The following is a 13115-nucleotide window of genomic DNA, read 5'->3' as shown; positions in this document are numbered from 1 at the left end:
GAATACTGAATCTGTGGGATATGTTCAGGCCTGTATAATGAAATCATACCATCACCTGAACTGGCTCACAGTTGCCATCAAGAGGAAAAAAAAAGGAAGAAAAAAACCCCACCAAATTCAAGTACCCCCTGTAATTTTATCTTCTGCTCTATCTGTACAGATAACCTGAAATGCATTCTGCTTTTGAGCCACTTGTCTGCAGAAAAGAAGCTCAAGCTGCATGTAAAGGAAGTAGAGAAAACCACAGAAAAAACATTCTAAATCTAAACCTAAAGTTTTATTTTTGTATCAGCCATTTCTGCAGTTTCTCTATTTTCAGCACACTGTTCCTGGCAAATCTAGGAACAACAATCCACTAACAATTCACTAAGCCCCAAGTCACAACAAATGCAAATAAAACCCATGCTCTCAAAGGCGATTCTACATACTGTCAATCTTGAATTGTCTACATCCAGAGAGGGCAATATTAAAAAAAAAGTCACTTTTCAGCCAGTATTTCTGACTGTAGGATGTTTGCGTGAATGGACTGCTTTGAGAACTCTTTGAGCTTAGTCTCACATCATATTTTTTCTTGAGGGAAGACTCAAAGGCTCCGAGTTCATAACAGCTATAGCAAAGAGTGCATTAAGATAGCGTCTTGCATTTTTATAAAGATACCCAACTTAGGGATGCTTTCAGTTGGGAATTGTAAGCAGCTGAATAAAGAGACAAATCAAAAAAATAGTTTTAAGTTGAAAAATATCTGTAAGAGTTAAAAACCTCACTTAGAAGAAGCAAATTTGAAAATAGACATGGTAACATTATGCAAAAACCTGCTAACAGTTCAGAAGTTGCCATTAACAGATGCATATTACGTAAGTGTACACAGATTTGCAGATCCTTAAGATAATCAGCCTGGATTGCTGAAGCTTTTAATAGCAATATTTGTGGGTTATTGTTTGTATGTCATTAGTCTTTGCCAGCATAGAAGCAGTCAAAATACATTCAGATTGGGGTCATAAACTTGCTATTAGCAGTCAGCAAAGCAGAAACAAATCAGAGGGATACTCTAAGAGAGGAAAATGTCCAAGGAAAACTGAGTAACACAATCAGTTGGATAGTCTTAAACTATCATGAGACTGTATCAACTGGCCAAAACCAGATAAAGTGCACATAACTGTTGGTATCAGCCTTGTACTATCTTCTGTTTAGCTCAGCATTCCTACATGGCTGTTTCAGATTTACCCCAATTACAGTCAAAGAGATCAGTATTCCTATTCCTTTCAAATCCTTCCAAAAGGTGGTAATAAACTCTCAGTCACTTAGAAGTGTTTTTCCTTTTGGAGCTTTTGCTTTCGGTTGCTATCCCCAAATCTACTATCAGAACCCACTATCTTCAACCACTGACACAATGAAATTAGGAATGGGTGAGACCACCTAGATACAAAGATGATCCAGAAAACTGAACTGAAACAAAGCTTTGCCCTTATATAAGGTGTCTAAATAAAGCTTATTTTCCACACCATCTGCTATCCTAAAGCAGAAAAATAGCAGTTAAGTGGATAGCCATTAAAAGTTTCTATCAATGGCTGCTTATTAACAGTAAGCAACGGGATCAGAATCATTCTGGACTATGGCTCAAAACACAGCATCCACCTCACAAGTTACCACAGCTGCCAAAAATGCCTCTTTCTGCATTGCTGTTAACATGCTAGGAGTCCTTCTAACCACCTGTGAAATTTTAAGACTTGAAGAGCACCAAAATGATCCTGTCCTGAGAACAAATACGCTATAAAATTGCTGCCTAGACTACTGGCCATAGATGAACCAGATTATTCCAGGATAATGTTCTCAGGCACAGTGAATACAGAAAGAAATGGCATCCCCTATATTAAAACACACAGCCCTGTTCAGCTGCATTCAGTCCAGTGTCATCAACACATCATGTAAAAGCTCACAGATATTTTAGTTACAAGGCTGATGGCCATCAAGTATATACATACTTTTCGGAGGATTTCCAAATTCTAAGTACATAGGTAGCATTCCCAAAGATTCTGCTTAGACCTAAAATGATAAATCCAGCCTTAGCAAGGTTGTCCCTCTGAGTGATTCAGAATGAGTTACCCTCACAAAAACTGCTTACTGCTTTAGATACATATTCATACTTACACAGTTTCTAGAGGAAATAAAAAAATAAAAAAATATACCAACACCAGTCCAATTTTTAGCAGGTTGTGGCTTCCTTTCCTGATAAGCAAACTGAAAGCATGTTAAGCTGCTTGTAATCCAGGCAAAGTAACATACAGTGCTGCTTGGAAATACCCAGGCAAATCTGGAAGTGCTCTAAAATAATTTGGATATGTGCAAAGACAGACAACTGGGATGATGTTCAGAAGTATGTTTGAGAACTGAATCTGATTTCTTCTGATCACTGTATCGCAACACAACTATTTTACTCTGGCTTATTAGAAAACAAGATTTAGTAACATCTGTGATGATCTTGTTGCAAGGACCTCCTTTTGGGTGAAGAGGACAGCAACACATAGAATGCTATTAATACAAAGTTTATCCTTTGCAGCACAGAGTTAAGGAGTATTCTGCAGGTTGTGCCTCTAAGAAGTGAGCAGGCTCTTAAAGATGACCTCAACTGAGCCATAAATTCAATCTTAGTCACCTCTTCACTTCCCCCAGCTCTCCCAAAGGGAATAAGGGCAACCAAAACCACACATTGAGAAGTGCTCGTATGACAACTTCCAAATACGCTGAGAAAGCTGGAAAAAAGGTAGAAAAAAGTAGATCTGCAGTATCTTGACCAGAGACTGTCAATGTCTATGTACTAAACACTGTTTAAGGTTTAGTACATAGCCTAGATTATTCTCAACATCTAGCTAGCAGTCCATTCTGGGGACAGTAAGAAGCTTCTACAAAAATACTTAAAGCCAGTACAAAAATTTGAGTCTCATTTGTTCAGACAAGAATTTTAACATGATTATTTGAAGACTTTCAGATGGCTCACGTTAGATAAAAGCCTTCAACTACTCCGAGAAATTGATTTTCAAGGAGCACTACAAATCCTGCTACTTAGAATAGAAATTGTGTCAAGTATACTGGAAAACTATTTTTCCAGACATGATGTACACATGCCCAGCTGCAGAAGCACTGCAAACTTGTATAATACTTATTTTTCTAGTACCCTAAATGTTACAGCCATTACGTAGACTAAGAGAAGAATGAAAATGTGAACATAAAGACCAAACTAGAAAAATAGTCAGCTTTTATTTCAACTCAGCCATGAGTTGGAAGAACCAATTAATGATCTCAAAAGAAAAAGAAGTCCGTAATCTTGACAGGAAATGAGAGTTTCTGAAGAGATGCATGACAGGAAGCATCCAGGCTGCCACTGTTTAGTGCAAGCTTTGTCACATGTAGCATGGAGAACCTGGGTGTCAGGAGGAGCTGTGCTATTTAACAAGTGCTGGTATGAAACAAAAAAACAACGACAAAATAAGAAAAAGAACATGTGGCCCAGAGGGATGTCGCTAACCAAGAGCTACTGAATCTACCCTGCACTGTGCACTGCATCCATGGAGACTACCACAGATCTATTACCGCTTGTTTTATTTAGTACTCTGCTAGACAACTCTCAAAGGACTCTATATAGGATGTCTCCAGGGAGTTTTATCAGGTGGTTGTTCTCCCACCCCCACTTTCAAAGAAGGATATAGTCTTGATACTTTTCCTTAGCCCTCAGAAGTTCAGTTATGAAGCTAAAGGTTTTAATTTAAACCACAACCAAAACAAATCTCACTGAAGAGATTTAATTCTGCAGCACTCAAACCCACCTGAACTGACAGCTAAGAACCTGTTTATTTCTACAAGAAATGCTGTATTTTCAGAATGTACTTATGCAATTATATTCATTACCTCGCAACCAGCCACTTACAAACTAAACCACAGTAATCTCCAAAAGTGATAGCCCTTTGAGGTAAGATTATTTTCGTAAGTAGAAGTCTCCTAACAGCTGCAGCTCCAGAACGTACTTGAAAGCTCTCCTCTCTCTTTCAGGGTCACCTTAGCAAAGTCTGAGGGAGCCTGACCACTGTTTATACTTCTGCAGGTAATTAGGCTGGCTCCTTTCCCATGTCATTTATCAAGCTGTCAATTTTATCAATTACAGTACGAACACTCAGGAATATGGCTGGGTTTTGTTCTCTAGTAGCAGAAGAAATTTTCCTTCAGAGATCTTAAGCTAGTAAGTACCAGTAACTTGTCCCACCTACGACATGGAAAGCCAACAGAAAATTTAAGAATTTAATGTACAAAATTTCAAACTCCTAACGTGGACACTTGGAGACACTCAGAAATCCAGTGTATACTCTTACAGTTTTAGAGCTTTTTTACTTTCACTGTTTTGGAATTTGTAGAGCTGAGAACAGCAAAAGAGCTAGTAAGGACAGAAGCATCTTCACAGAGATAGTCACATACTTTATTAATCTATACTTGCAACAACTGTGCACCTGGCCCAGAAGTAGTCATGAACAGGAGGCAACACTGCTGCTGCCAGGGTGGCTGTAGCCACATTCAGTTATGCTCAGAGACTAGTGGAGCATTTTAAACAGAGTCACCATACTGCATTAGACTTCAGTTTCATCCTTCATTAAAAGATGTATAACATTTTGAAATATTTAGAATTAAACCACAATTAGAGCTTTCAGAGAAAGAGTTTTTGTTTCAGGATGTTGACTATTTATCCAGAACTAGCAGAATGTGATAGTTTTCCAGCAGCACTTGACAGACAGATGAATTCCAGGTCCACATTATTCAGTTTCTTCTCATTGTGAACAGAGTTTTGATCTGGTTTTCCATTTTGCTTTAATGTAGCTATGCGAGTGTGCATCACAGCCAACATCTTTGCAGTCAGGCCTCCTAGTGAGCAATATGCACCCAGCTTTAAAAGAAAAAAAAAAAAATTAAAAGGCTACAGGATGCCACAGTTATGCAGTACAAGACCTTTTTTGGTTGTCAGACTTGAACATGCAGCTTCTGAAATGTTAACAGCTCAGCCAGTCCAGAAAGCAAAGCGACTTTTAATAATTATTCTTTGACTTCAGTAAGCTGATATTTATTATGGTGAGTCTGCAGTGGAGTCTGTACTTCAGAGTATAGAAACTACATTCCATTGTTGTCTGCTGACCTAAAAATCAGTCTTAAATATAGCTTTAAGTCTATGAAACAAAGATTGGTAAAGTCAAATCTGAAGTGTCACTAAAAGAGAAGATACACATCCTACCCAAGCAACTTTCTGTATTGCAAGTTTTAAGTTAACTTCTATACATTGTTACATTCAAAAATTGTGATGTATGGGAAATATTATTTAGCACCTCACTACTTCCTGTAATGAGGTGTCAGTAAGTTGCACTATCATTTTTACCAGTGTGCATTACAGAATCTCATGGTTCACATTTGGTTATGGCATTATGCTTGTTCTCAACTGTTTCTTCATTGCTACTGCCATACAAAAAGAAAAACCCACTTGTAACTTGGAATATTCATACACTATACTCGGCCTACAGTTAACAGGCTGCAATAGTGTAGGTTATGTGTATGCAATTCTATTTTATTACTCAGGTGATTACAACTAAAGATAATCAAATACACACTCAGCTTTCACTCAAAGTAGTAACAGACAAACACAACAGACTTCCTTGCACTACTTTCACCTGTCAAACTTATTTCTTATCCCCAGAAGCTGTATCTCTCTTAGAGACAGCCCTCAACCTCCTTATCCCCTTCAGCAGCTCGCACATTAAGCACAGTAACCTAACACTGCACCAAAGCCAGAGTAAGACCAGCCAAGTGACATATCAGCAAGAAGAACTTTAGCATTCTTGAACTGTAACTGCTGACTAACCAACCTACCTTTCTCTGTCAAAGAAATACCAAGGACAGGAGTGATACAGCAGATACCAGACAAACAGTGTTGTTCTCCAACAAACAGTTTACCAGGAATGCATTTTCAACCAATGTATATGTCTAATAACAGTTTCTAAGTCATGTTTCCTTTAAGAGAAAACACTATTCAAATGAAAGATGCTAAGTCTTTGAATGCCTGACAAATATACAGTTCAAAGACGAGCCAAATTTACCTCCAGATTATCAAGCGCACTTGGGCATTTGAGAAGTTACTCACTGGAATGACAGAACCCAGAGCAATAATTCCAGATAGAAGATTTTGCAGTCCAGCAAGTGGCTGCACCACCCTGTATTGTTCTGTAAACCAGAAGTTAAATGACAGTCTTGATTTAAAACCAACTCAAACTGAAAGAGGGACTCAGAGGATGATACATTACTCCCAATATCTGGCTTTTACAATCAGCTATGTGACTCTCACTACCTTTGGCTTAAGAATATTACTTCACATAGATAACCCTAACACAACAGGAAAAGGCATCACATTTTAGCCACATTACCTAAACCATACAGAGGTGACAAAAGACTCGCTGCTCAGAAATGTCATTTAAGAAGACTAACCAGTAACACAATTGTTAGGAAGAGTTATTTTAAGTAGAAAACAGCACCAGTAACCATTTTTGCCAACTTCTATCTGCTTAAAGACCGTTACAGCAGTAACCCTAACTACTGCTTCACTCAATTTATGAGATGTGCTAATGACAACAGTAGGAGGCACACTTGACTCAGAGTAATGAAAGTTGAGATGAATATATATACAATGGGAATAAAAGTATCTGAAGACTAACAGTACACTAACAATTTCCTTGCAGCAACTGAAGCTGAGCACTGGCCCTAAGCAGCTGCTGCTGAGCTCTTCGCAACTCCTTTATGCCCACAGCAGGGCAGATATTTCACACTTAAATATCTGCATCCAATATTTAAAACAGATTAAGTTATAATTTGCTTCACATAGACAGGCCATAACATAAACTAGGATAGTCCATCAGCCACACCTTTGTTATGGTTTTGTTACATATCTATAATCAATCTTGAAATACTAAATTCCATCAAATTAAATCTCCCCATCTTCCACAGCCCAAGAAAAACTAGTCTTGGCCAGGACCTCCCTTGCTGGAGATACTAAGAACACCATTAAGCCTCCTATAGAACTTCTGGTCTTCCTCCCATTTCCTCCACAGTTCAGTACATCAAGCACATGAGGCATTACAAGGCAGTTTGAGAGACTTCTAAGGATATGGAGCAACGTTTTCTGTTCAGAGTATCAAGAGCACGTTGGGAACCCAAGCTGTGTTTGATACTTTCAGATTTTACACTTCAGCACTATAGACAACATACATAAAAAAATAGGTATAGTTGCATTATTAAGCATTGAAAAGTCATTCTGCCAGAGACCATCAGAGTCTTCTGTGTTGTCCTTGATCCATGAGATTCCTGCTACGGAATCTGCTCCAACACTGAAACACCATAGTTTAAGTGAGCTGAAAGCAGCTGGCATCTCACTTCCAAACAGGAGAGATTTTAAAGAAACTGAAGCATTCTAGGTATGCTAGAAAAGCCTTACAGAACATACATGCAAAGACTCTGCAAAAATACAAACTGTTCTCACCCCATTCTGTTATTCTTGCAGTCAAGAACTGTGATACGCTTTCATCAACTTTGGACAAGCCATGAGAGGTACAATTTAGTCTCCACAATCATGCTAAGCAATCTCATTCTGGCAGCACTACAGCAGCACTGCTTAGAAGGCTCTAGAGAAGTGAGACACCTAGGATGTCCATGCTTGCTAGCACAAATACAGAGAAGAAAAGCTCCAGGACTGCTGAAAAAACAAACCCTACATTATTTCAAGACAACTAAAAGTAACCATCAGTTAGTCGTGTTTAGTGAAATACAGCACGGAAGAAAATAAATCACCTTTCCCTAATAAAATAAATACGCTTAGAAGGTTCATCAGTCCTCAAACCATGACATAGTGGAAAACAAATGACATGTAAGTTTCTGTTCATCTTTGGGAATTCAGATTGGTTTTTGTTTGTTTTTTTTCTTTTTTTACAAATCACATTATGAATATCACTAACTTGTCAAGAATTCTATTTTCCTAGAGAAAGAAGAGGATGTACCTATCATACCAATAAATACCAAGTTCCTCCTTTCATTTCTAGACACAAACAATAAAACAGGACTTAACCTTAAAAGATTCTACTAGCTGTAGTCTAGATCCTTTAGCAAATACTTTTAACAGCTACAAGTTTTATACTGTTTCAAACTTGTCATTTTGCAGGAGAGGGATAACTACAGCCTTCAGAATAATTTAACCCACAAGGCACTCCTGTAATATAGTTAAATAGTTAATCTCCAAGCAAAATATCCCATATTTCCCCCTTGCAAATATTTTCATTCATGCTTTTTGCAGTGTCATTTGAAATAGTACTTTTGAAATTCTTCAATGAATTGGAAGCTCAGCAACGCTCCCTTTATAAATGAGCTTCTTTATTAAATCACTTCAAAGGTGCTTCTTTAGACAGTTTGCCCACATGGCACTGATGATGATTAAGATGCTTCAACAGAAGCGATGTTAGCAAAAAGCGCCTGGTGCCAACCTGACATTAAGTTTCTGATCCATAAGTAAAGTGTGAAAATCACAACAGGTTTCAGGGGTTAAAGTTAAGGAACTCCAAAATTGCAAAGATTAAATTTTCAAATGAAAGTAATTCACTTTGGTATATTATTAATCTCCTCTCAGTTCAAACTGAGCATCAGACACTTAAGCAGAGCCCAACACTGAATCATTTAATTTTTTAGGTTTAAAATTAATTCTCAAAAGGCCACCAGAGCAAACACAACGCAAGCATGGAGGAGCAGGACATGCTTGATGGTCACAAAGAAAATTGAAAGCTTACATCCACAGCCAGTAAGCATAGAATAATGGCAATAACATAATGAATCAAGATACCGGTAGAATGCTTGAACAATCATCCAAAAGCAAATATGAATACAGATCAAGAAATCTCTTCATAAATTCTCTCAGTTTGACTAGAATAGATATAAAACTGCTTCTGAGGAGAAGAATGTTCTGGTGCAGTTACTGCAATCAGTCACTCATGAGCAGCTAACCACTTAAAAACCCCACAAAGGCTTCTGGGATTTTAACCCAATACTCTTTTGTCTGCCCTAAACTGGATGGGAACACACACAATAATAAAACCATACTACACACTCGCATGGAACTTAGGGTGTTCCTGCCATCGCTAGGCTGGGCTCCTACAGAACTCTGGCTCTACTCAGGCTAGCAACTTGGTAGAAGAGCAGTGTCTTAGTCTAACCTAATCCACCAATCATTCTGAAAGGTCAAACTTCACGGGTTTTCTTTTTCAAACCTTCAGAAAGGAGATGATTACCTTCTTCCTTTCCTTGCGTCTCTAATGAAGTGCGAACCCTAAAACTTAGAGTGAAAGAAACAGTTTTGAAAAACTAAATGATGTGATACACTACATGACTTTGTGTCTAGTCTAGAGTTACCTCCTACAAGAATCCACTACCCCAAAGACATGAAATGTCTGTGACATTAACATTTTAGCATTTTGTCCTAATAAAAAACACCTCAGCTAATTTTCAAAAATCAAAGCTAGCTCAAGTTGACACTCACACATTTTCCCTCAGCTGCCCTGAAGCAGTGTACAAGTATTTTTACAATCCTCCAAGCTCCCTTTTGGAGGCGTAAAATGCAAGATGCCATAAGAAACAGAACTGCAGTGCATTTTCTGATGATAAAGCTAGAAAATTCTTCAGAGAGCAGAGTATTCAAAAGAATTAAAAGGCAAACTGACTCCAAGGAAAGGCTGCACATTTCTTCCAAAGGACTGCTTCAGTTAAGGACTGCAGGTCCCTGTCTGAAAAAAGCAGACCTCGAGCTGATGGCTTTTACCTCCTTTAAGCACACAGACCAGCACCTGGGAGAGTGACTGTGCCTTCCTAATTCACGATTGTTATTGATTTATTTTACCTGCAGCTCGCACCAGGCGACTTCCACAGTGGTATCCGTATCTAGTCCTTTATACACAGTTTTGAAGGAGCCTCTTCCAATCTCGATGTCAAACTTCAGGAAACGGCCATCCGGGGAGATGCCCACTGCCTTGGTCTCAAGCTCTTCGATGTCTTCCTGCTGTGTTCTCCGCTCCTCAAACTCCCGGCTAGCAGCTGCCGCGCTGCCAGCCGCACTGGTGGGGGGTAGCGCCGCTGCCTCATCCTCCTCCTCTTCCTTGGGCAGCAGCGGGGCGGCATCTTTCGTGGCAGAGGCCTCCTGAGCAGACTGTCCTTCGAGGGGAAGCGGGGCAGGCGGTGGTGGCTGCTGCAGCAGCGAGGGGGCCTGGGCGGCGCTGACAGCGATGTAAGAGGTCCGGCTGGCACACTCGGGAGGAGAGACCAACGGAGCGGCGCTGCCTCCCGAGATAGGGGCCGAGGGCGCTGCGGGTTGCAAACTGGGTAGCTCCAAGGCCGTAGCGTTGGAGTCACAAATCACGCTACGGCGGAAGAAACGGTGCTCGGTGGCTGCCGCCCCTCGGCTGTCCTTGTCCATGGTGTGGCGGCGACGCCGGTACTCCTCACTACGGCCTGCGCTCCCTGCTCCGCCGGCTGCTCCACCGCCCCCGGAGGCTCCATGGTCGGCAGCAGCGGCTCCCAGCTTCTCCCCGATGGAGCTGTCCGAGCTGGAACCGTTCTTGGGCGGCGGCGGCGGGGGAGCCAGGAAGCGAGGGGCCGGGGTGCCGCTGTCTGCTGCGCCCCCCGACATTGTGCCCCGCGGGAACGCTGCTAGTGCGAGGCGGCGGCGGGGGGAAGGCGAGGGAAGGGGCCGGTCACTGAGCGGGGAGCGCGCCTGTCCGCGGCTGCCGTTGCAGCTGCAACAGAGGAGGGTCCCAAGGGCTCCTTACGGCGGAGCTGGGAGGCGGCTGCTGGGGAGGCTGGGCCGGCGGGGTGCGTTCCCGGTCAGTGTCTGCATCCATCCTGCAGCGGGAAGCCGGGCAGCGGGGCCGACATGGAGCACCGGGAGCGGAGACGGGGATGGGGGCGACAAGGGGAGGAAACACCCAAGCACCGGGCCCGGGCAGGGAGGGAGGCGCCCCGAGGCAGGCCCCCGGCTGGGGAGAAGCCGGTGCCTCGCCCAGCTGCTTCAGGCGAGGGGAGCGCGCTTCGGTTATTCCCCGGCGACGGAGAAAAAGCGGAGCAGGTCCAGGTGACCCCCGGAGCGAGAAGCTGAAAGGACGGGAAGGGGCCAGGAGACGAGGTAGGGAGAGGGAGGCAGGCCCCGCACGCCGGCAGCGGAGGAAGCCGCCGTGCTCAGTCCCTCGCACCGGGCGAGGGAGGCCTGGGCAGGCCCAGCGCCCTCACCCCGGCGAGGGAGTAGGGAAAGGCAACAAGGGGGCTCAGCCCTGCCTCACAGGGGCGCCCATGGCGGCCGCGGCCTCCACCTCCCGGCAGGCAGCCACCGCCCGCGCGCGGCCGGGCCGGAGCGAGCCAAGCCGCGCTCCCTCCAACAGCAGCCGCTGCCGCCTACCCACGGAGCCGGAAACCCTCCTCCTGCCCCCCGCCCGCGGCTCGCAGCCTCTCCTCACCGGGGGCCGCCCGCCACTGCCACAGGTGAGCCGAGTCCGGGTGGCGCCCCGCGCCGCGACGGGCAGGAGGCAACTGAGCCGCCGCGGCCGCCCCGCGCACGTCTCCGCGCTAAATGGCGACGGGAGCCCGAAACCGACACACAGGACGGGGGGGGAGGGAGGAGGAGGAGGAGGGCGGCCAGCGCTGCCGGCCACGCCCCCTTCCGCGCCCGCGCTGGAGAAACGGGTTGTCCCTCCCCCCTCCCGCCTCGGAGAGGTGGCAGCTCCCGTCGCCCGCCGCGCTGTGCGCGGAGCATCACGGGAGTTGTAGTTCCTGGTGGTGAATAGGCGCCTCGCAGAGCTGGGCCTTCCTCGCCCTGCGGAAGGGAGGAAGGAAGGAGCCTCTCAGCCTGCCCAGTAGCGCCCGGGCACCAATGTGGTGTGGGGGAGCGAGCCTGCTCCCCACTCCTGCTCTTTCCACACCCGTGAGGCGGTGGGGCACGCAGCACTCCCCTCCAGCCCACCCGGCCCTTCGGGCAGCCTTGGGTGCAGGAGGTTCATGAAGCACGGAGTCTGCTCCCGTTGCTTGTTTCTTCAAGTCCTGTATTACACCGGTTTACGTTAAATATTTAGCTTCATGTTTTCAAACAGCCTTTAAAATTCTTCTAAACTGCGGGCAGCGGTAACCGCGTGTACATGAGAACCCCGCGCACAAGCGAGGGTTTGGGGTTTCCCTCAGTTTAGGTCATCTGAAGAGGCGTTAATTGGCTTGGCAACCTAACGTGCAAATAACTGCCATGTAAATGTGTGCTCTCCATTACTGAAAAGAAATTGGATTTGCAGCCTTTGCCTTGAAAATGATTTGTTATTCCACAAGACCCAGGCTGTACAGAATCCATGAGGAGCAGCAAGAACCCCTGCAAACTGGGCAAATCAGGAACTTTCAGGTTAAAAAAGCACCAGCACACACGAGTCATCTAGGTTATTTATATCATGTTCCTCTTTCGTATTAATAACCAAAACCAAGCACTTTCTTTCTTACAAGAGCCGTCTTTTGAAGTCAAGGGGAATGTACTGAAGGAGGAGCAAATGATTTTGGTACCATGCCTTTCAGGCAACTGCAAATTGAAAATTATGTTAAGGAAAAAAAAGATTAGTAAATTTCCCTATGTAAGTAATATGTTCCCAGCAAACACTGACATTTCAAATACTTTTTTTAAAGTTACTTTTAAACCAGCAGTTTAGAGGAAGTTGTGTGTTGCCAATGTGAGGCCCTAACTCCTTCTGCACAACAAAACACAAGTGGCCCTTTCACAGCTCTGCAGTCCCCAAGCCACAAAATACCAACCCGAGCAGCTCTTATGTACCTGTATTCCTCACGTATAAAATTCAACACCACGAGGTGATGAGAATGCCATTGTTTTCTGTGCATCTTTCTGTACTGCTTATCTCTGCATTGACCAACAAAATAACAATAGTCTTCACAAAGAGAACATGATGTACTTTGCTGTACATTTCGGTGTACATTCCACTTTTCGGTGAAGACTTCTGCGTGGCTTAAGCCTTCTAGAGCTT

General features: G+C 43.8%; 1 protein-coding gene across 3 annotated transcripts in view; it reads right to left on the bottom strand.

The window, feature by feature from the left end:
* Positions 1-11494, bottom strand: part of WNK1 (WNK lysine deficient protein kinase 1) — a 105694-nt gene extending 94200 nt beyond the window's left edge. For all 3 annotated transcript variants that reach the window (XM_065682460.1, XM_065682470.1, XM_065682478.1), the window contains exon 1: positions 9956-11494. In XM_065682460.1, coding sequence (XP_065538532.1) covers positions 9956-10741 — 786 coding nt within the window. In that variant the 5' untranslated portion in view covers positions 10742-11494. The remainder of the gene's footprint in view (positions 1-9955) is intronic.
* Between the last annotated feature and the right edge of the window lie 1621 nt (positions 11495-13115).

The sequence above is a fragment of the Lathamus discolor genome, chromosome 1, assembly GCF_037157495.1.
Source record: "Lathamus discolor isolate bLatDis1 chromosome 1, bLatDis1.hap1, whole genome shotgun sequence".
Taxonomy (NCBI): Eukaryota; Metazoa; Chordata; class Aves; order Psittaciformes; family Psittacidae; genus Lathamus; species Lathamus discolor.
This window is presented reverse-complemented; position numbering and strand designations above follow the sequence as displayed.